Genomic DNA, 24,928 nt, shown 5'->3' with positions numbered 1-24,928 from the left:
CTGAGCCACCCAGGCGCCCCTCAGTGTCATGACATCTTACAATAAAATAGGGAATTTTACTGGTTGTTCCTTAACTACATCGGAATGAGGTGTGACGTGATCAAATGACAGTAGTGAGATTTACTGCTGAGGGAAAAGTAACTTCACTAAAATGTTCTTTTGCTAACACACATACAGAATGAATATGTAATGACGTCTTGATAATAATCCTTGAAAAGAAACGTGATTACCGGGTGATGCAGTCTTCCGCCTGCTTCTCACTGTTCATCCTGTGGTACACCACGGCGCCCACCGCCAGGGGGCCTGCGTCCCCGCACAGGAAGGTGATGGAGCGCTTGGTCAGACTGTTCAGACTTCGCTTTACGTAGCCGTGTGCCATCTGGAGGTAAGCGGGGTCCCCGAACACATCATAGAGATGCAAGTAAAGCAGAGCGATACCTGAGAAGCAGAAAGAAAATCACATGAAGATGAGGAATGGGCTGCTGACTGCATTACTTCGGTTTGTTGCCAACTCCGCAGTGTTGATTGCTGATAAACCCTAACACATATGTAAACTATGCCTAAGTTCAGATGACCTTAGTTCTAGACACAGCTTTACTACTGTGCAGCTCTAAGAACCAGACACAGGCACTCACTCTGTTTCTTCATCACTGCAACCGTAAAGAATAGACACTCCGAGACCCTCGGAGAACTCTAACCTAAGTTTATTATGAATCCTTGTCCCTCTGGCTCTTGTGTGTTCATGTATTATTCTTGATGGTTACATGACAGGTTATCAAAACCATGGTTCTAAACAGTCACCTGTTTATTTAACAAATAATCATTTACTTTAATCAATAAACAAGTAATATTTGTTCTTGTGAGCTAAAAAAAAATGTAAAGACTAGGGAGTGAAAAACTCAATTTCTCCTTATAAAGAAGTTAAGTTTTTGAGTGAGAAGGTAGGTAGAGTAACCAAATTCCCTACTCCGGTATCTTTCCAGGCAGAGATTAGAAGAAAACTACTGTGAGGTAGTGACATCTAAGAAAATAAATTCAATCCCTCCTTAATTTTTTTTTTTTCCTCTGCCAAGGACCCGGCCACTTTAGGAATTATGGTGTAAAAACTGCCAATAACTTTTGCTTTGGGCCGTACTTGACTTGCTTCTTTATCCTGTTCTTGAAGCCTGCTATATATATAATTGAGGTGTTGTCTGAATGTCCTTATTCCAAATGCCTGTCACAGTAGATAGAGCCTTCCCTCTGAAGCCGACTGGTCTCAGGGCAGACTCAGAGATGTGGAGTAGAGAACCTGCTTGCCTGCAGCATTTCCAGAAACTCATTTCTCCCCTTAAAGTACATTTTCCATCTCATTTACCATTTTTAGAAGATACAGAGTCTCTGTTTAAATCTAAATTAATAGAGCCCATCTCTTCATGGATTTCAGTGCAGTAAAAACGCAGTCTGCAAAATTACTTTTCACTGTACTGAGGACAATTTTAAATTTAGATAGTTTTCTCATTTTGCATGGGTAATCTCCAAAGCTTTGTGCTACAGACAATTCAATTTCACATGTATATTAAGGCCAAATTTTCATTTCCTGCCAAAGTTAATAACTCTTTCAAAGTGGATTGGTGTTAGTAATTCCACAAGCTGATGATCAGACGTACCAGTGCTGAAGGTTTGTAGACATAAGTGTACAAAACCACATATATAAGAAAAGAAAAATCTCCTTTTCACAAATGATCAATGTCAAGAGCTTCCTCTACAATTAGGTTCTTAAATGGCTTCATCTCCATCCACACCAGGCACCTGCTGGTGATCCATTTAAATTGTTACCCTTTCATTTTGGCCTCCTATTCCCATTGCTGCCTGAACTCCCCTAATTAAGTTCTGTAAGCACCACAGCCAGATAATGACATGACTGAGGTCTGAGAAAATACGAAGTGATTAAATACAAGCCCAGTGATTGTTTTCCTTTTTAGACCTTTGTCTCTCTCTCATTATCAATTCCTCTTGGCCTAAATCTTTAACAAACAAAACCCATTAAAGTTTGCAATTGTAAGGCTGGATGCATTTCTCACGACAAACAGGTAGTCATTTTTCCAGTCCACAATATTTCATTTAGATGAAAAACTTTTTTTCTTTTTGATCAGCAGAGAATTCTCTCTCCAGCTTCTGGGATTCTACAACCTCAGGTTCTGGTTCTCTCCTTTGTCTCATTCTGGGCCTCAGTGTCCATATATTTTGATTAAGCAATCTGCTGCACCTTGCAGTTTACGGTGTCTACTTCCTGTCACAAAACACCCATGATGAAAAGGGTTTCAAGTGAGGAGTGCTGCTGCCAATTCGAAAAAGTTTCCTGGACAAGCCTTCTAGAAATCAGTCTAGGTCCAGGGTATAAGACAAAATATGGAAGTCAAAGACATTTAATGCCTCCTCAATACTGTATGTCCCACATGCCCTAATTTAATAGAAAAATGGGGAACTGTGTGTGGCTAGAAGCCTTGAACCCAATCTTTATGGTCTTCCAAACTTTAGCAATATTTATGCACAAAACATCACCTTTGCATGTAATACTGAATGCTGAGAGGTAACTGGCAAGGTGGGAAATAAAGACACAACCTACAGCATCCTTTCCTGATTAAAACTCTTCAGAGTATAAGGATAGAGGGAACATCCCTCAAGTACATAAAATCCATCTGTGAAAAACCCACAGTGAATATTATCCTCAATGGGGAAAAGCTGAGAGCCTTTCCCTTAAGATCAGGAACATGTCAAGGATGCCCACTCTCGCCACTATTGTTCAACATAGTACTATAAGTCCTAGCAACAGCAATCAGACCACAAAAAGAAATAAAAGGTATTCAAATTGGCAAAGAAGTCAAACTCTCTCTTTTCGCAGATGACATGGTACTTTATGTGGAAAACCCAAAAGACTCCACCCCCAAATTACTAGAATTCATACAGCAATTCAATAATGTGGCAGGATACAAAATCAATGCACAGAAATCAGCTGCTTTCTTATACACTAACAATGCAACTGTAGAAAGAGAAATTAGAGAAACGATTCCATTTACAATAGCACCAAAAACCATAAGATACCTCGGAATAAACCTAACCAAAGAAGTAAAGGATCTATACTCTAGGAACTACAGAACACTCATAAAAGAAATTGAAGACGCAAAAAGATGGAAAAACATTCCATGCTCATGGATCGGAAGAATAAACATTGTTAAAATGTCTATGTTACCAGAGCAATCTATACCTTCAAACGCCATCCCGATCAAAAGTCCAGTGACATTTTTCAAAGTGCTGGAACAAACAATCCTAAAATTTGTATGGAATCAGAAAAGACCCTGAATCACCAAGGAAATGTTGAAAAAGAAAAACAAAGCTGGGGGCATCACGTTGCCTCATTTCAAGCTATATTACAAAGCCGTGATCACCAAGACAGCATGGTACTGGCACAAAAACAGACATATAGACCAATGGAACAGAATAGAGAGCCCAGATATGGACCCTCAACTCTATGGTCAAATAATCTTCAACAAAGCAGGAAAAAATACGCAATGGAAAAAAGACAGTCTCTTCAATAAATGGTGCTGGGAAAATTGGACAGCCACATGCAGAAGAATGAAACTCGACCATTCTCTAACACCATACACAAAGATAAACTCAAAATGGATAAAAGACCTCAATGTGAGACAGGAATCCACCAAAATCCTAGAGAAGAACATAGGCAATAACCTCTTTGACACTGGCCACAGCAATTTCTTTCAAGATACATCTCCAAAGGCTAGTGAAACAAAAAGCAAAAATGAACTATTTGGACTTCATCAAGATAAAAAGCTTCTGCACAGCAAAGGAAACAGTCAACAAAACAAAGAGGCAATCCACAGAAAGGGAGAATATATTTGCAAATGACAGTACAGATAAAGGGCTGGTATCCAAGATCTATAAAGAACTTCTCAAACTCAACACCCAAAAAACAAATAAGTCAAAAAATGGGCAGAGGACATGAACAGACACTTCTCCAAAGACATACAAATGGCTAACAGACACATGAAAAAATGTTCATCATCATTAGCCATCAGGGAAATTCAAATCAAAACCACATTGAGATACAACCTTCCACCAGTTAGAATAGCAAAAATTGACAAGGCCAGAAACAGCAAATGTTGGAGAGGTTGTGGAGAAAGGGGAACCCTCTTATACTGTTGGTGGGAATGCAAGTTGGTACAGCCACTTTGGAAAACAGTGTGGCGGTGCCTCAAAAAATTAAAAATAGAGCTACCCTATGACCCAGCAATTGCACTCCTGGGTATTTACCCCAAAGAAACAGATGTAGTGAAAAGAAGGGCCATATGCACCCCAATGTTCATAGCAGCAATGTCCGCAATAGCCAAACTGTGGAAAGAGCCAAGATGCCCTTCAACAGATGAATGATTAAAAAAGATGTGGTCCATATATACAATGGAGTATTACTCAGCCATCAGAAAGGATGAATACCCAACTTTTACATCAACAGGAATGGGACTGGAGGAGATTATGCTAAGTGAAATAAGTCAAGCAGAGAAAGTCAATTATCATATGGTTTAACTTATTTGTGGAACATAAGGAATAGTGTGGAGGACATTAGGAGAAGGAAGGGAAACATGAAGTGGCGGGGGGGGGGATCAGAAGGAGAGATGAACGAAGAGAGACTATGGACTCTGAGAAACAAAACTGAGGGTTTTAGAGGGGAGGGGGGTGGGAGGATGGGTTAGCCTGGTGAAGGGTATCAAGGAGGGCACGTATTGCATGGAGCACTGGGTGTTGTACGAAAACAATGAATCGTGGATCAGTGCATTGAAAACTGGTGATGTAATGTATGGTGACTAACATAACATAATAAAATAAAATTAAATAGAAAAAGAAGATACAACCTCAAGGGCTCGGCAGGGAAAACTCACCCAGTCCCCTTACATATACTCGCAGCCCTGACCTCTATGCTTTTAAAAACTCTTTTCAGAGGTGCCTGGGTGGCTCAGTCAGCTAAGCGTCTGCCTTCGGCCCAGGTCATGATCCCAGGGTCCTGGCATCAACCTCCACATTGGGCTCCCTGCTCAGCAGGGAGCCTGCTTCTCCCTCTCCTGTTCCCCCTGTTTGTGCTCTCTCTCTCTCAAATAAATAAACAAAATCTTAAAAAGATGATTTAACAAACTTTTCAAATGTAATTCTTACCAAAATAAATTTGTTCTTCATGGAAAGAGTCAAATAGTACTGCAAGGCTTAATATACTTCTCATCCAAAAAGATATTAATATGCCTCTAGGGAAGGGTCAAGTTTGGGAGGGAAGGGTTATAGTTCTAACTATTCATAATCTCATTAGCAAGTAGGATTCCAGTCTCTAAAGGACATTTAACATAATGAGAAAGAACACTGTACTAGCTTCTAGGATAACCATCGAAACTGGTCATGAGACTCAACACAGGATGATGTATAGAGTTTAATCTTTTTAATGTTTCCTTTTTTTTATCACAGGATATGCTACTTACCCAGAGTATTCTGGGCTTAAATTTGAGTAGTGGATAAAATTTCCTTCTATATTATTTTTCTAAGCAAAAGGTAGGATAAAGGAGATTTGCTTCCTTCTTCTACCCTTTCACCTTTTCTTCCAGAACAGAGAAGACTGAAGTGAGATTTAAGTTTTGATTGCATTTAATTGTAAAACTATGCTCCAACTCGTTTTAGGATTATTAAAAGAAAAAAAAAAAAAACCCTGCTCCTCACCCCCCTTTAAATCTGGAGGGATTTTGACATTTTCATTGACATAAAATTGATGTTAAATATTCTATTTCTTAGATGGTTCACTCTATGATAACTACTGTGATTAAGCTATGAAAACAAATGCTTTTTTGGTCTGAATTTTACTGTCTTGTTAGATTTGCTCATATATATGACTTAAACTTATTGGCATATTCTAAATGGGAAAATAATCCATATGAAGAGAAATACACTGAGAAATGAGTAAAGCAAAATCTAATCCATTATCTGCCCATTAATCCCAAACTCATTAAAGATGACCAATAAAGCATTTGGGATAACTAATTCTGTTAAGTAATGAGTACTCTCCTTCAGGAATAAGAGACTATTCCTATTCTGGTTGGTTGTACTTCATTTCCTAAAGGGTACAGGAAAGTTGTAATAGGGACACTACCTCTATTTTACATGCAAATCCAGATAAATTTCACGTCAGTAAAAAAATCAATCAAGTGCCTCTTAGAAGCAAGCAGGTGAAGTCAGTAAATGTTTTAGAAATGCCATGTTCATTCTTTAGTTATTCATAACTTTGGAGACTGGCTTAATGGAGAAAGAATGGATAGAGGTGGAGAGAGTATTCCCTCTATTGCAGGGGGAAAAATATACCATCAAGGAGAAGAAGGTATGGATGGGGTGTGGACCAAAAGGGGAAGGCTGAAATAGAGCCTGTGCATAGTACTCCCAGCAAGTGGAATCACCTGAGCAAGACCATGTGGATGGGAAGGCTAGGGGATGACATGGTTAGTAAGGACAGACTCCTTAGGGGTTCAAATTATTAAAAACCAGACACAGAAATTCAGGCTTGATACTAATCTATGGTTGGTTTATGTAAAGGAGTAGTATTCCCCCCCAAAAGCATATTTTTTTTTTTTAAGTAGGCTCCATGCCCAGCATGGAGCCCAGTGTGAGACTTGAACTCACGACCCTGAGATCAAGACCTGAACTGAAATCAAAAGTCGGATGCTTAACCAATGGAGCCACCCAGGCACCCCAAAAAGCATTTTTCAAAGATAACCCTATGTGTTAGTCCAGGTCCTCCAAGAAGGAACTGAACATGCAGGACTTTATTAGGGAACTGGATCCAGATAGGTACCACATGAAGAGTTGCTGCAGGGCCTCACACCAGCAATTATAGGCTTTGGCTTGGAAGCGACACATGCTGCTTCCCCCTGCAGCCCCTGGACTAGAAGAGGTCGCCTTACCTAACGACACTGAAGTTGAGAGATTTAACCCTCCTAGGAGTTCAGAAAGAGGGACACCAGATATGGGTGAGCACTAGACATGTCTAACACAGGGCCCGGCAGTGGGGAAGAGGCAGAGAGAAGGTTTGAGATGTTCATCAGACATCCAAGTGGAGAGCTTAAATAGGCAGCTGGATGCATCTGGAGTTTAGGGAAGAGAGGCTGGACAAATGTCCTCCAAAGGTGTGGGGAATGATGTGACTCCTGGAGTAGTCAGTGATTCTCTGATGCACTTTAAGAGCAAGTGGACTAGAAGACTCACTAATACAATGTAGGTAGGGGATGCTTTTAATAAAAACAAAAACAAAAAATCCCTCCTTTTTAGTCCAAGAGGCCAGAAGAAATCCAGACATATATTACTTTGATCTTACAACTCCCAGAGCTTGTTTGGTTGCTTCCAACTGTGGTGTCCAGTATGACAGCTTCTAACCATAAGTGTCTAGAAAACTTTGAGTTAATTAAAAGTAAACAAAATTAAAAATTCCGTCTGCTCTGAACACCAGAGATCGATGTCATTGTGCGTAAGAAGTTCAGGAAGTCTCGCACTGCCCCAACAGTTCATCCTAGAAATGTTTTTGAAATGCTGACAACTAATTTACTTCAAAGAAAAAAAACGATACCATAAGGACCGAAGAAAACTTTGCTGTAATAGGAATCTGTCCTGGTTTTTAGCATGGAAGCTCTGAACTAGATTTTTCTACTGTCTCCTTCTATAGCTATTACTCTGGGAAGGGAGGGTAAACTGCTTAGGGACACTTCTAAATCTGCAATTTCCTTACTCAGCTACTTATCCCCAGTAGTGCTAGAAATATAGCCAGCTGTTGAGAAGTAATTAATACTAAGCCTCTGAATTTCTGAGGGATCATTAGTCCTATTCATCTTGACCAATCAAGACCTTCGTGCATCTCAAATGTATGTGGACATGATAAAAATCTCCACAGATGTATGAACTCTCAAAAACACTTGTCTGTAATTCTGCACTTTAGAGATTATTCCTTAACAGTGTTCATTTATTTTACAACCAGTCTGCACTGATGTAAGAACCTTTGCCATGGTACCTCCTCTCTACAAGGTATTTCCTTGAAGGTCAAGGTCTTTTAAAGATTCTCCTCATGTACTCTGGCGGGAAAAGTCATGCTCAGATTGAAATACCGCTGGAGTCACTAGAGGTACCTGCTAATACCCAAGAACGGGTCTCAATAGTTTTGAGTGATATGGAAATAGGAACTCCCTAAAAGGATGATGGGTAGTTTCAAATAAACTGTTCCCTAGTAAAAGAACACTTTGAAAGTTTATCAATTACCATGTTTTTTTTCCCTTTCAGATTTATGAAAATATAAGTGACCATTTTCTCTAGTTAACCCCATATAGTATGATCACCTGTTTTTCTATATCACGTTGGTACTTTCTGATACATGATTTTGTAATGGTTTCTCAATTTTGTGAGGATGTCTGACTAAGTGCATTTTTATTTTTTCAATAAAATTACAGTTGTCTAGAGGTGCCTGGGTGGCTCAGCTGGCTAAGCATCTGACTCTTGATTTCGGCTCAAGTCATGATCTCAGGGTCATGAGATCAAGCCCTGCATCAGGCTCTGCGCTCAGCAGGGAGTCTGCTTGGGATTCTCTCTCTCCTTCTCCCTCTGCCCTGCCCCATCTCTTTTCCTCCCTCTGTCTCAAAAAAAAAAAAAAATTACCGTTTTCTTCAGGGCAGGATTCCCATTCCTAGTCACTGCCGTTACTGTGCATAGTGCTCTCCACAAAGCCTGTACATAAACACTGGACCAGCATTATCTGCTCAGCTGTCAGCTTAAAGTCAAGCATCACAAGCATCAACAGCTGCTGTTCTCCAAGTACTTGAATACAGGTGACATGGGGAGAAAACCAGTTGTGACTTCGCACCATTTATTAAATAGTGTTCTCTCAAACGAAGAAGTAGAAAATAGGGCAAACAAGCACTCAGAAGATGTGTCTTCTTTTCTCTTCTATGTATTTCCAGAGCTGACTGTCCAATAGGAAAATAGACTTAAAAAAAAGGAGACCTCATACTTTCCTCCTCCTTCCCTCAGTGCCCTGCCTCACAACTGTCAAAATAGGAAGTGCTCCTAGTCTTTTATTTCGATTGCCCTGGATAGGTGATAAATCTTTCAATAGAGTAGTCATGAAGGGCTCAGGCTCAGGAATCAATGTCTGGGATTGAAGCCACCAGTAACTCACTGTGTGATTTTTACCTCATTTACTAAGCCGCTCTGTGCCTAAGCATGTTTATCTATAAAATGGAAGTAACAGTAGCTACTCCATAGTTACTGTGAATCATGCTGATTATTTCAAGTTCTAGCACATAATAACTACTCAATAAATACCCAACCCCATTAGACTGTGAATTTCCAGTGCTGCATCAGTCATTTTGCCTCATCTCTGATGCCCGATTGAAAAAGACAAAGTACAGAGGGAAGCAGTCTTCCCATCTTCCTGCCTCTCTCCACCCTTGCTGGCTCCTCTTACTAAAAAAACGTTCTCTATACATGTGCCATCTGGCCCTCCTCTTGAGCTTTCTGGGAGTCTTCTGTCTTTAGGTGTTCCCTCTTTTTTCTCCTTTTTCTCATGTAGTAATCCATATTTGTACTATCCAGATGCTGTTTGAGTCTAAGGAGGTAAGTTCAAGTCAGGCAGCAAAAAAGAAGAAACCCATTTTACATCCAGGTCTAAACAACAGGCTCTCTATCCAGCTTTATCAAGTATAAAGCAGATATTATAAACCCTCTCTAATTTTTGAGTTCATTTCTCAATTGGACCAGAAGCAAGGGAAGGAGATGTGACTGACTCTTCTACATCCTAAGACATATGAAATAAGTTGAATTCCACTCTTTCCTCATTCCACCTAGTTTGCTTTATTGTTTTTAATTTATGTAGGTGGTATACTATAGAATAGTAATGGCAGACAGTTCATTCACACATTCATTCAATAAATATTTATTAAGCACCAACTATGGACCTGGCACTGTGTTAAATGCTCAAGTTACTGGAATAAAAATGACAAAACACAGCCCCAGCCTCCTTGGTGTCGTCTGTAAAAGGCAAATTGCTTAGATATTGTCTTCTTTCTTTCCCTCCTGCCATTTCTTCTGATCTATCAACATTTTCTTCCTGCTCTCAGTGTTTCACCCAAGCACACTGGTAGCATTTAAACCCTACAGCTGTTTCAAGCCTATAGCTAAGCCACGTGAGATAACCTACAGTACAATGACATCAACTTCAGAGAAAGTGCAGTCTGAAAGACAGCATTCTGGGGCAGGTCTCTACCTAGTGGTCACTGTGAGGGGCTCTAACTAACCCGGTGGAAATCCATGCCCTTTATTCCTTCCGCTTGCCCTGACAGCTCTGGCTGGGAGGCATAGGTGCTTCTCATGAAGGTGAAGGACACTTGGCTGGGGCTCAAATTAGACAATGAAATGCTGGCTCTGATTGAAGAGCTATGTAATAAAAAGACCAATTGCAAAGAAAAGATACCTGGCCAGAGTGATTCCTTTCAACTAAGTCTGGTATCAGCAGAAACTAAGCCCCACATGCTAAGGCTGTAGCTCAAAGGCTATACATTTGACAGATCAGAGGAACAGCATCTTGAAACACTTTAATGACTTGCATTTAGAGCGCAAGTTAATATTACTCCAGGGATTATGCTGCATATCCTCTTATTTAAAATGTTATCTAATACTTGAAGAGAGGAAATATATGCTGATCTTAGCCTCATTAACTTTGTGAGTTGGTTATAGAAGATTGGGTTATGTCTTTTAGAACTAAAGCCCCTAGAGTCCTGTATTTTTTTTTCCTTGAGTGTGAGCTGATCATCATTTCCCTTAGGAATCATCATAGTTAAGAGTGGGAAAAAATGAAATTAAATGAGGATGGCACTTTCCCTCATTCTCTCTTAAAGACACTAGTGAGATCAGCTATCGCTTGTGTTTACTTACCTTTTCTACTATGTTATCAGCAAGGGAAGCAATCTTTTCTCCTAAACGCTTCTCACATGAGAATACTTCATCTGCTCATTTAATTCTTTATAATAACAATTCCTCACCAATGTTTTGTAATTTCTATTTTATAAGGCACTTTAAAATCTCCTCCTTCCTGGAACCTATAGCTACCTGAAACAAAACCCAGAGCAGCCCAAAAACAGGGGCTGTGAGTCCCAACAGATTCCCGAACACCACTTAGGACCACTCCGTAACTGGCCATCGTGTTTGATCTTAAGGGGCTTCCATGCCTGTTCTTTTTCTGCACTGTCTGCTGCTATGTGCACAGGTATAAAGACCAGTTCTTGATGGAACATCTAAAGAACCAAATGTTTGCCTTGCTTCCCAAGCTGGGAGCGCATTCTATAAAGAACTCTTGGTAGATCTACCAGGCAAGGATTATGGCTGAGAAGGAACAATTCAGTGCTTATTGCTGGCATATGTGATACATCAATATCATGATGCATTACACTTCAATGTACTAAATTTTATAAAAGAGGTTGTCAGTGAAAACAACTGGGCCTGTTCATGTCAAATATCACTTATTAACAGCCGTAAGAGCTACTGACTGTTTTCAGACTATGGGTGATACTTCATACACGAAGATCAACAAGCCTTTTCAAATACAAGCGATTATGAGAAAAAACTTCTGTTTTGGCCCAATTAATTTTCTATCCTGAAACCACGCTGAATATATTAATTCAGGATTAGGAAGCATGGAAGCAAATTCTGTAGCAAAATGCTGGAGATTTCATTTTTCTGGCTGCAAATGCCCATAAATCTTTCCAGGGTTTACTTTACGTCCAATCCCAAATAACTTCTTCCTATAGGCTTTTAAATAGTAATTACTCTTGCCTGTCTAACTCGTGTTTCCCTCTTTCTTTCCAAATTCCTTTCATGTTTCATCTATTTTAATTTTTTTCTCAAACACTTAAAACTGACTAGTCATTAGCCACTTCTAAAATGTATAGCATGAGTATCATCACGTTATCACTGCTCAAATCACTCCATCTTACGGTTATGAGTAGACCTTCAGTTACCAAATGTATGGAGTAAACCCAGATGTAGAAGTGGACAGTAAATACACACAGATGAGGACAAACACTCTCACGGGGGAAAGACTAGGCTTCTAACGCTAGACTTGAGGTGCTGAATCCTAACTTTCTCACTACTGGCTCTGTAACCTTCGATAGGTACTCAGCCTTGTTTTGCCTCAGTTTTCTCATCTGTGAAACGGGGATGCAAATAGTATCCATGCCATAGGGTGGTTCTGAGATTTAGGTTAATTAATGCAAAGCACTTAGAATGGTGTCTGGCATATAACATTAGTCACTGAGATAACATGCACACACACTCTGGCTTCTGTCATTCAAATGTCGATACTACCAACATTTTATTAATGGCAATCACTTTTAATCTTTACGCCTGTCCTTTAACAGTAAAATGATCATGAAACTGCATATTGATGATCCTCATTCCCTTGGGAACCAAAATGTACTCAATATATTTTATTATTAAGTTACTGAATTCTTGTTTCTGATCATCAGTAGTAATTTATTAATTCTCAATTACTGTCTACAAAATTGATTATTCACAATACTTCATTCCTGGATAAGCATGAGACCCCAGAGTGATTTATTACCATAACTGCCTCATTGGCCAATACGAGACAGCTACGAGGTTTGAAAAATTCTCTCCTCCTTTCTTTCCTAGGGTCAAGGCATTTTACCTCTCTCTTGTGAATAAAAATATTTAAAAGTCGGGAATACTGATTGTAAAACTGCACTGACAACCCACAGGAGTGACTATGTAGGCTTTAGTGAAAATGATGTCTGAATCTGATTAAATGCCTATGTTAACTGTTCTCATCACTGTTTATATCCTCTGCTTCCATTTTACCATAAAAACCAAGATGATTTCAGTTGTAAAACAGTTTGTAAAGTGACTGTATTTTCTAAAGCAGTGATTTGCTTCTTCTAAATTTTTATTTAAACCTGTACACACCCCCCCTTACCAATAAAGCATCATGCACACAGTGCTTTCTAAGGTATATATAGTAGGTACAGAAATTCTAGTACATCTCTTGTCACTATTAGTTTCAATTTTTCCTAAAAAGACCAGAAAAAGGGAAAAATGATGGGAGTCCAATTTTTCAGTTTTAAGTACGTATGTAATATTAAAAACACATGGGTACTTCATCTCTTCACTAAAACTCCTTTCATTTCCAAGATCAAGTGAGCAACTGAGGCTAATCTAGTCATAACATGAATGAGGTATTTATGAAACTGGGCAGCCTACCTCTGTATTTTTTTATAGTCATGAAGCAGAAACACAATCATATGACTATGGGGTTTACTATGTATTAATGCATGGTACAAACAAATTAAGAACTTCATAATCCTGTGACAAGCAAACAAGAGTCTGAGGGGAAGTGGAAGGGAGGCAGAGAAGTGTGCAGTCAAGCTGAGAAAATGCTAACATTTCACAGTATTAAGTTTAGAACCAGTTGCACTCCCTTTCTTGAAGTAAGTTACACTTAGCTCTAGAAAAATTATTTATGATTTGGCACTCCTACAATACTTTCTATGGTGGCTTTATGAAAAGACTCTTACTTATTAAAGTGAAAACAAAATTAAAATGAATACATTTTGAAAAATATGTATTTTGAAACAAATTCCAAATATGAGTCTCCCTAGAAACACAAAACAGGCAAAATACTTTCTGTATAGACAAAAAGTCCCCCCAAATGGACAGACGTTAGAGATCTTTTTGCAGATGGAAAAAATAAGGCTCATTGTCCAAATGCCTTGTGCAAACATAGGAATAAAAAAAAAGGATAACTTTTCTTGTTATATAGGACTTAATAGCAGAGATTTCTAGGTCTTATCCCCAAGTTCACATAACCAGCTAATAGACTACATTTACTATCCTTCCTTGCTAACAGGTGTGACCATGTAACTATGTTCCAGCCAATGAGACGTAAGTAGAATTGAATTGTGGAGTGGGGCTTCCAGGGGGGAGGAATGCATTTTTTGCCTCTTTTTCCTTTCTGCAGCCTGAAAAGCTGATGAAATGCATGAATCTTCAGCAGCTATCTGGCCAAGGGGTAGAAGCCAGTGGCTAAGGGATGATGGAACAGAAAGAAAGGACCTGGGCTCCTATTGACATCCTGAGGCCACTGTATCAACCCTGGACTACACTGGTCTTCTTTTACATAAGAGAAAAATAATTTTATTTAAGTCACTGCAATTTTGATTCTTTTGGGTATATGCAGCAGAACCTAACCCTATTCTAAATCCTAATTCTATCTGAAGGAGCATTAACTATCAGATCATACTTCTATTGGGGAATGAAACTTAACAAAATAGGATGTTAATTTAAAGTTCTAATTAGTAATAATCATGAAGTTTTCTCATACAAACTACGTAATGATAACTTGCAAAAGCTTTCATTGTAGACTGACAACAAATGCTCAATAAATACCCATGTTGAAGAAGGTGATCAAGTTTTAAAGGTTTTCTACAATAAATTAGTGTTTCCCAAAATAATATAATTTTGGACAAGTTAGCAACAAGATATTTATAAAAATATGACACTAAATTTGGTGAACAAAGTTAAAGAAATGGAATCCTTGGGCGCCTGGGTGGCTCAGTTGGTTAAGCAGCTGCCTTCGACTCAGGTCATGATCCTGGAGTCCTGGGATCGAGTCCCGCATCGGGCTCCCTGCTCAGCAGGGAGTCTGCTTCTCCCTCTGACCCTCTTCCCTCTTGTGCTCTCTATCTCTCATTCTCTCTCTCTCAAATAAATAAATAAAATCTTTAAAAAAAAAAAAGAAATGGAATCCTTATTTTCTAAAAGGTATCACTCTTTGGAAGATAATATGGGGAACACACAGTAACATACAAATCTACACATAATTATGTAAACACCGCTTTGACACACAACAGCAAGTATTTTTATTGTGTTAAAGTGTTTATGAATGCATTTTCTGGCAATAAAATTGCAATAATAAAGACACCATACTTGGTAAGATACAATAATGGGAAGAAAAGATATTGACATGATTTTATGTGTCAAATTAGCTTAGTTTCTTATGAAACTTTAGTTTCATGCTATTTAGACTGTCTACACACTGGCAGGGGAAGAAAAGCATTTTACTTATGAAAACATTGGAGGAGACAGTCCATTTTATGTGGGAATAATGGTTTTTTAACAGAGCTCAATTAAGAGACATCAGGACCCTGCCTCAAAAGCCATTAGCAAATCTATCTGGCAGATTTTATGCTACATCATAAAACAATCTAAACTGCTTAGTATGCCAATTTGCCTAAGACACTTGCCATATAAACTGCTTTCAGGAGCCAGCAGTAAGTTTCATAAATACTTAAAGATAAAAAATCGAAGGATACTGGCATTCAAAGGAGATGACACCGTTAACTCATATTGCCAAAAAATTTATAAATACACTTGCATTTTGCTTTGGAGTCAAATTTCTTTTCCATTTCCATTTCTATTTAACCTTTAGCTTCTCAAATAGCCCTGGCATTAGAGGGCCCGATTGATGGTTTTCCCTAACATTGTCAAACTATTAATTCAAAACTGAAGTCAATCTCTACTTCTTTTCCCCCTAAAGCAAGGTACCTTATAATATGTAATAATATAAGCTCACCTGAATGAGTACATAGGATAGAGGTTTAATTCATTCTTTTTATAGACAGGGAATTAAATCTAGCTATCTGTCTCAGTATCTTTTTTTTTTTTTTGCCAGGAATAACAAAATAATAAAAACTCCTATTAGGAAAAGATCTACAAGTCTGGGCTTTAAACAATGTGGAAATCAAGAGGAAAGCTAAAAATAACCATGCATTGTACCTGTCCTATTTTGTTCAAATTCTCATAATTTTAAATAGAGAATAGTAATGTTCACTTAAATGTTAACTGTTGTTATAACTTCCTTCTTGAAGCAAAATACTTTCACATTTATTCTCATCTTTAACACATCATGTGTTAAGTTTCTAAAATCACCCCAAATCATAAAACTAAGCTAAGAGGGAGGGCCCAACATTAACTAGTCCATTCCTCTTACTTTATAAAATACTGACTTTAAACATCCCTGAGAGTATAATTTTATTCTGATTTTTATCTGCCTTCCTGTCTTCACAAGGACAGAATCACTTGCCATTACCAAAAGGTTTGCTTTTAGTAAATTCCTGCCAGAGAAAAGCTCTCAAAGTGCAGTCCATAGAAGACTATCTACATCAGGACCACTGAGGCTCGCAAAATGCATATTCCTGGGCCTTGCTCAAGATCTATGACACTGATTATCTCCACTGTGAGGCTCAGGAACCTGCATGCTCATGACAAGCACCATTGCCTTAAAATGAAATTTAAATTCCTCGAGCTGAAAGGTTGTTCCACCTTATCTCCTTTTCAGAGTAACTGGAAAACACTGAGTCTCTAAACTGTGCTTCTTTGAGATTATAAAGCTATCTTTCTGTCTCTCTTCATTAGTAAACTAACTGAAGTTCTTCAACGTTCCTTCTTTCATCTGTCTCTCTCACTTCTTTGACATCTATGTACTATTTCTTCCCAAACTTTCTCCAACCTCTCAATGACTAGCAAAACAGTGAATGCAAACCAACCAGCAGTGACTATTAAGATGATTAGTTCATGGAATCTCTGGTTTACTCTATGTTCACGTATGGATCCCTGTTATGTGGTAACTTTTTTTAAAAAAATGACACATCTGGGCATGTTTTATTTTCTGTGGATTAATTCTCCTTACTTCTCTTTCACATACTGTATTCTGGGACTCTTCCCAACTCTTCCCACTGACATTCCATCTCCAAATTAACTAAGTAATGCTAAACATCAATTTTTCTTTCCACAAGCAGCCATCCAAATTTGTGGCAGGTATGAATTCCATGAATATGCTTCCCTTGCCCTAGATTCAGAGCACTGTTAGAGACCCAAATCCCAAGGCGAGGCTGAGAGCACCACATTTTCCTGGAAGCAATTACTCATTCACAGACACAGGAAGCATGTGAGGGTGTCCCAGTCAGTCAGACATTCTCCCAAGGTGATGCTTTGGCTCTCCTCTACGTTGCTTATGCCAGCTCACAGTCAGCACTTCCTACCTGCCCAGCCAGTATAAACAGTGCTATCCCGGGGGTCTGCCGACTTCAAGCCCCTCTCCATTTGCTGAAGCAGCTCTCGAATCTTATTGTTCAAGCGTTGTGAGAACTCAGGAGTCAGCTGTAGATATTAAAGGGAAAACAAGTATCAAAAAATATGGACCGCTCAACTTCCTGGACTACAGGCTATCAACACAGGAGGGTACTTCATTTCCACTTAGGCCACTCCTACCGCCTGGGAGAACTGGAAAATTATTTTATTCTTAATAACCACAAATTTATATAAAACTTTAAAATGCTATGACATTTTCCTACTCAAGGCAGGAAATATTTTGTAACTAAATGTCTTACATCAAATTTATAATTAAATACTAAAGTAGACTGCTGATGAAAAACTGGCATGCAGTAATTTCCAATTAATAGGGAGCATCTGTTATTTAAGCCGATATTTTTTATTATAATAAAAGTCATCTTAATAAATTAAGCACAAGTCAGAAGATGTTTGCTATTTTCCAGCTATTCAAGCAGCAGCAATGTTAATTCCCTAAGGAAACACTCTCGTTGCTTTTGTTATTTAAAAAATAAGGATAAACATTTATAAAAATCCATTTATAAAAAATGGATAAACAATTTTTAAAAACTGTAGAAGTAGCATAAGAAAGTCAAAATAAATTCACGGACATCAGGAGGCTCAGGCAGAGTGGCAAGAACATCAGACCTAGCAGCACAAAACCCATGCCCAGCACAGTGCCTAGCAGAGGAGGGGCTTCATAAATACTGCCCAATGAATGAGGCTGGCTACATCTTTATCCACCATTAGCTAAGTGATCGCGCTCTACTCATAAGTTCTTTATGCTTCAATTACCTTTATAAAGTCAGGATAGTAATACCTGCCCCACCAATTTCAAAAGGTACTTTGGGGATCAAGTGAGATCGTGTGCCTAAGGTCTCTCACATTCAGGGATGTAACTGTTGATATTTTTATAATTTTAAGCAGTCCAAGGGTCTATAACAAGTAATAATTTGGGTATGGATTTAAAAAGCACACGAAAGCTGGGGCTGTGGGGTAGTGAAGGCCATACGAAGGCCCACAGATGCTGGGCAAACTGTGAGGTCCACAAAAGCACTCTTATTCATCCTAAAGGCAACTGAAAAATATTTTGCAAGTTCTGTACACACTGAATCATGAAGTGTCTTAAAAGGTCACTTTACTGTATCTCTCCACAATTTTAGAAACCTGCTGTGATTCCCAGTATTTACAGAGCAGTAAAATTTCAAAACAATGTTGGGGAATATTACATGGGCACAAACATTTCACTTCACCATGTAAGGAGTATAAAAACAAACCTAACTACTACCTGTTAACATCATCATCTCATTTTTTAAAGAGGGCATATTAACACTGGAACAAGAAAGAAGGCAGTATCAGAATTATTATAAAATATATTAAATTTTACTTCTGAAGAGCATCTCTGATAAGGCAAATCAGACTATCAACCACATCTGGATAATTTTTCTTAAGTACCATGATCCCTTATTTCACACTCTGAAGAAGAAACCACATCGTTTGACTGACACGCTCCCATTATTTAACAATTTCTGCCAAGAGGTTAAGATTTCAACAAGTCTTGAAAATACATTTAATAAAATACACTTCAATATTAATATAAAAGGTCTATAAATCTCAACTAGACAGAGGAGTACATCTATATGAGAACATGTCATCTTCTGTTCATAGATCATGGATAATTTATCATCTTGCCTGGCCTTACTTTGAGACCAAGAATGAGAACACCTCAGTCTCAGGAAAGGAAGTTACTTTCTATTTGTCACATAACTGCATTTAATAAAGGTGACCTGCCAGAGAATATTGATTGCTTTGGCAGACCACAAAATTAAACTCTAGCAATAATTTGTAGTCTCCAAAAGCCCTTTTTTTCTGATGGATGCCAGAAAACAGACCAATTCCTTATTGAAATGTGTTAACAAATTAAGGAGGACAGATCTCCAGGGTCTGAATCTTGATGTTTAACATTAAACAATTTTAGAACTGGTATGCTAGTTTCTTTCTGGAATCTGTCCAAAACCATGTGTTAGGTGATAAATTACTTTATTATTTTTGGGTCAGAGTTTAAATGTGTGAATATCTTTTTTTCTCTCTTAAAATGGTTAAATTTGTAAAAGGATTTAATTTATAATAAGCCTGAATAGTGAGCTCTATTTTATTGAAGGCTTCTGTAATTAGGATAAACCCTCAAGCGTTCTCTTTGCCAAGTCTGCATGAAACAGCAGGTCTTCCTCCAACAAGACAGGACAAAAAATCAGGATCTGCAGAGGTAGACAGAACACAGGTCCAAATGGCTAAAAGGAAGCCATCTGACGTCAGATCATTAAAAGAAGCTTTGCTTGTGTAGTTCAATTTTGGTCTTAAAAAAAAAAAAAATCAGGGGTGCCTGGGTGGCTCAGTCGGTTAACCATCTGACTCTTGGTTTCAGCTCTAGTCATGATCTCCTGGTTGTGGATTGAGCCCCAAGTCGGGCTCTGCGCTCAGTGTGGAGTCTGCTTCAGATTCTCTCTCCCTCTCTAGCTCACTCTCTCTCAAATAAATAAATAAATAAAATCTTAAAAAAAAAAAAAAATCAGATTGACTCGATTCCTAGGTATTTTGGTACCCTTCTATCCTACAACTCTTCTCCAGCTCTTTCATTCCTCCTACTTGTATTACTGATGTTAAATTAATCCATTATGACAAATGTTTCCAGGGAAGAACTGAAAGAGCCACATAAAGTTAACTTGGCAGATACGAAATCTCTAAGGCCATTATATCTCATGTGAAGCGCTTTTCGTATGGTGAGTTCAGAAGAAATAAACTGGTAGAATTAAAAAAAAAATGTGTGTACTTTAAAGAGATCACTCTTCCAACCTAACACACTCTTATAATTTCTCAGCTAGGCATTCTTAAAAAGAATTGTATTCCCTCTTAATTACGTTCACTCAAAGAGGCATGAGAGAATTATGTTCACTCAAACAGGCCTGTGGGGTACCTTACATCCAGCTTCTCTTTTGCTCTGTGGCTTATAAGTAACATTAAGTTACTATCACCCTGCTCTCCACCCCCCAAGTTGTGGGGATGTCCTGCAAAGAGTGGCAGAAGTAGGAAGAATTTCAGGCCTATGTCCCTAATTTTTCTCAGCACTTTGTTTAAAGATGTCTTTACCACACATCCCCGTTTACTCTCAGCATTGACCCCGCCCATGTTTGTATACAAATATAAAGCAATAACATGGCATATGTGACACACCACCAGGACTCCTCCCCTCTCTTTAATTTTTTTTTTAAGATTTTATTTTATGTATTTGACAGAGAGACAGCCAGAGCAGGAACACAAGCAGGGGGAGTAGGAGAGGGAGAAGCAGGCCTCCCGCGGAGCAGGGAGCCCGATGCAGGGCTCCATCCCAGGACCCTGGGATCATGACCTGAGCAGAAGGCAGACGCTTAACGACTGAGCCACCCAGACGCCCCTCCTCCCCTCTCTTTAAAAAGCAAACCAAAATTGATCAAAAATGCCAAATCACAGAAAAACGACATATTCGCCAATTTTTATAAATTACTAATGACTGAGGCTACTTCAATTATGAATATTAATAACAATGACTTCTTACAGAAGTAGAACTCAAATTACCTATTTTGACATGTATTTTATATATTTATCTTGAAATTACGTATATTTTTAAAGGGGGATGCTCATCCCTTTCCTTCAGGCAAAAACTGAGCTCCTTTCTCAACACTAGGGGCTGGAGGTAGGGATGCAGGCAGATGTATCCCAAACTCACCCTCCCGGCAGAATCAAAGTAGCCTTCGGCCAGGGATTTGTTAAAATCGGCATAAGGATTCGGGAAGGCCCTTTGAGCCATGACGCCGGAAGCGAGCCTGCAGAAGAGGGGAAAAAAAGAAACTAGGTTGAGACAGGGGCTTCGGCCGTGTTGCGAAGGCAGCGGCCAGAGCCCGCGCAACACCTTCCCTCCAGCTCCTGGGCCACTGCGCAGTCTAGGTGGTCTAAGCGGACCCAAGGCCCACGGCGGCACGGCTGCTAGGGCGCTGCACCTCCGCGAAAAGGCTGCCAGGGCCCAGCTCCAACCGCGATGAAGGGACCCCGTTTTGCACCCTTCGTCCCCACTCCCACGATTTGAAGCTGCGGCGGGTTCAGTGTCCTGAAGCCCGGCCAGGCCTCGGCCTCTCACCCTGCAGCCTCGGACACCAAGAGATGCGATGCTTTCACTGCCCACTTCCTGTCAGCCGGACCAATCAGAACCTTCGACACTCTGGAGGCCCGCCCTCTTGTCATTTAGAGTTTGTTAAAGAGACAGGAGGGTGATTTCTAAAGTATCACGCCCGGTGGTTTATTTCTGGGTAGATGGAGTGGGGACGGAGCTTAGAGTAACGTGCAAATGTGCCCGATATTTCCTGCCTTTCTTCTCTTTTAACTTTTTTATTTAAAAAAATTAATTCAAGTCCAGATGAGTCATAAGAATTAGGAATTTATCTGGAGAAGAAAAAAGACTGCTTTGAGGCCTGAACGTATTCATATTTCTACTGCTCAGACTGAATAAAATGGGGAGGATAATGTCTCTACAGAGGCCTTCCAGACTTTTTCTTTTGTTTCAGAAAAGAAAGAAAATAAAACACCACTGCCACCATTAGCAGCATCAAGAACAAAAAACAGGGTATATTGAAGAAATGGATAATGGGTCCTTTGGAGATAATTTATGATAATTGAACCTCCAAGGCACTAAAGAAGAGATGTGAATGCCCAAGGGATAAACTATCAAATGGCAATTGAAACTTCAGGGAAAAGGCACAAAATCACAAATCACGGCTCTTAAGAATTTTGATTTGCTCATTAGTCTAAATGGGACTGTAATACAATATACTTAAGTCCTTAAAAAAAATAAGTCCAACAGAGCAGGATATCCACAACATTGGAATTCAATGTTTAATAGTCTCCATTATCTGAAAATCAGTCCTTTCATTTACACTTAAATCCCACTCAGGACACATTCGTCCCATTCTGTTGCTCAGAGGATTCTGGAATTCAGTTAAAAAGTCATAGTCACTCTCTCTGCTCTTTCCCTTCCTCTTGTTTCAGTGAAGGACTTGAGCATCAAACATCCAGTTGGTGAAGCTCAATCCCTACTTCACCCCCACCTTGGCCCAAAATTGTCCCTTTGTGGCTGCCATCTCAAAGTCTACTTCTGACCCCCTCCTGCCCAGTTTGTTGTTTTAACTGTTGTCTTCTAGGATATTAGTCAGCTCCTTCACCCAATTCATGAAGATTTAGTAGAGGCCCTCAGTGACTCTCAAATTGGTACCTTTCCTATTTTAATAGATGGGTGTGTGGTAGAGCAACTCATAAGAAAGAAGAGGAAAAGGGGCGAGGGGCATTTTATCAATTAATTGTCTTTAATTATTAATGGCTTACTATCAGTTTCTCATTCACGGGTTTTATGAGCAATTAAAATCAGTGTGGTATTTAAGTAGATCAATGATTACTAGAGGGAGAGCGGCAACCTAAGACAGTAGATTGTGCTTGAGCAGAAATAAAAGAAGAGTGGGAAGGGGAAGATGGAAGGAGAGTAATGGACGAGTAAGATGGGAAGGAGGAAAGGAGCATCTTGGTCAGCTTGAAGGGCAGCCTCCCAAAAACCAAAGAAGTAAATGGAAAATGTAGTGAGATAGTGTAGGGGTTCTCAGTCTCAGCCCTGTTGATATTTGGAAAAGGATGCTTCTTTGTTGTGGGACCCTGTCCCGTTCATTGCAGTATGTTTAGCAGTATCCCTGGCCCCTGCACACCCAGGAGCAAGTAGCACCCACTCCCCAAGTGGTGACAACCGAAAATGTTTGCAGACATTGCCAAATACCAGATATCCCTGTGAGGGGTGGGACAACAAATTGCCTGTGGCTTGTGAACACTGAGATAGTGTAACCAAAAATGTTTAATAAGATTAAGCAACTGTGTAATTAATTCCAGTGTCCTCATTGAAGATTTGCCTTGCTAGAATAATGCACTGAAAGAAATTCAGGAGGAACTTGGGGAGGGAAGTTTTGTTGTACGTGTGTCTGTGTTTGAATCTCAGGTGCAGAAATGAGCTAATTATACTCCTTGGTTTTTAGTATAACATTATCAGTGCATGCAAGACCCTATTCTATTTTAATTTTTCTCTTAATTCCCAGTTCCCACCCGTTCTTCTCCTCCAGAAGGCAATCACCACAATATGTTTAGTTTGTATATCTTTTGGGAAAATGTATCATGGGTTTTGTAGGTATATACTTTTAATAAGTGGAATAGTGCTACAAATACTCAACCACTTGTGATTTAATTCTCTCTGTGTTGCTCTGCGTACCATTGGTTGTTTTAGATAATGTAGTATATTTTCATAGTATGTCTCCACCGCATTTTACTTATCCTTTCCCCTAGGGAAGGGCATTGTTTCTAACTTCCACATCACAAATAATACAGTCAGGTATATCCAGGCACATGTTCTCAGAAGGATCTGGATGTGAGTATTCCTGAGATAAATACTGCAGTCCGCCCTCATCTACGGTCTCGCTTTCTGCACTTTCAGTTCCCCGTGGTCAGCCTTGCTCTGGAAGCAGATGATCTTTCTTGTGGCGAATCGTCAGAAGGTCAATAGTAGCCTAACGCTACCTCATGATGCCTGCTTCATACTCCTCGCCTCATCTCACCACGTTGGCATTTTGTCATCTCACATCATAAGAAGAAGAGGAGGGGTGAGTACAGTAAAGCACAATACAGTACAGTACGATGTTTTGTCAGAGAGAAACCACATTCACATAACTTTTATTATATTTTTATAATTTCTCTATCGTTACTTATTGTTGTTAATCTTTTACTGTGCTTAAGTTGTAAATTAAACTTTATCACAAGTATGTATGCCTAGGGGGAAAAAACAGTATAGGTAGGATTTGGTGCTATCTGTGGTTTCAGGCATCCACCGGGGATCTTGGAACGTATCTTCCACAGATAATGGAGGACTATTATACCCAGAAGTAGATTACTGAATCCAAGGACATCTTATACTTGGTTTCCCTAGTCCCTTTAGAATGCTTTCCAGAACTATTCGACTAGTTTATATTCCCTCCAATAGTATCTAATAGTTTCTGTCATTCCCATGTCCTTTCCAAACTAGTTATTATCTAGTGTTGTAGTTTTTGCAATTCTAATGGACAATGTGGAAATATCATTGATGGTTAAGCTTTCAGTATTTTTGTTGCTAAGGATGTTGAGCTTTGCTTCATACTTATTAGACATCTGGTCATTCTCTGAGATTGTTCATATCCTTTGCCAATTTTTCTATTGGGTATTGTATTATTTTCTTGTTGATTTGCAGGAGTTGTTTTTGTTTTTTTGTGGGGGCGGGTAGGTTATTGTAGATACTAATCTTTTTTGGCTTTAGATGTTGCAGAATCTCCTCTGGTCAGTTAGCTTTTTCAAGGGTATCCTTCACTGTACTATAATTCTTCATCTTAATGCAGTTAAACCCATCCAAGTTCGACATTGTGATTTGAGAATTTAGCTTCCTGTCCAGAAAGTCTTTATCCACTCTTAGGCTACGAAGATGGCTTTCTGCATTTTATTTTATTATCTTTTTACTTTTTACATTCATGTCTTTAGCCTATCTGGAGTTCACTTTTGAATATAGCATGAGGCATGTATCCATACTTATTTTGGAGAGGGT

The 24,928-nt window shown here is 39.1% G+C and overlaps 1 protein-coding gene across 2 annotated transcripts in view; it reads right to left on the bottom strand.

Annotated features, from left to right (window-relative positions):
* The window catches only part of LANCL1 (LanC like glutathione S-transferase 1), a 41,326-nt gene extending 19,864 nt beyond the window's left edge, over positions 1-21,462 (bottom strand). The window contains exons 1-4 of one of the 2 annotated variants that reach the window (XM_028112249.2): positions 21,413-21,462; positions 21,005-21,101; positions 17,175-17,292; positions 231-438 (exon numbers count right to left, since the gene is read on the bottom strand). In XM_028112249.2, the coding sequence (XP_027968050.1) occupies positions 231-438; positions 17,175-17,292; positions 21,005-21,085 (407 nt within the window). In that variant the 5' untranslated portion in view covers positions 21,086-21,101; positions 21,413-21,462. The other variant, XM_028112250.2, reaches the window with a different exon arrangement.
* Between the last annotated feature and the right edge of the window lie 3,466 nt (positions 21,463-24,928).

The sequence above is a fragment of the Eumetopias jubatus genome, unplaced genomic scaffold (genome assembly GCF_037043125.1).
Source record: "Eumetopias jubatus isolate StellerSeaLion01/CBP00866 unplaced genomic scaffold, mEumJub1_p1.0 scaffold_3, whole genome shotgun sequence".
NCBI classification, from domain to species: Eukaryota; Metazoa; Chordata; class Mammalia; order Carnivora; family Otariidae; genus Eumetopias; species Eumetopias jubatus.
Note: the sequence above shows the minus strand (reverse complement) of the source record. Positions and strands in the feature narration are given on the sequence as shown.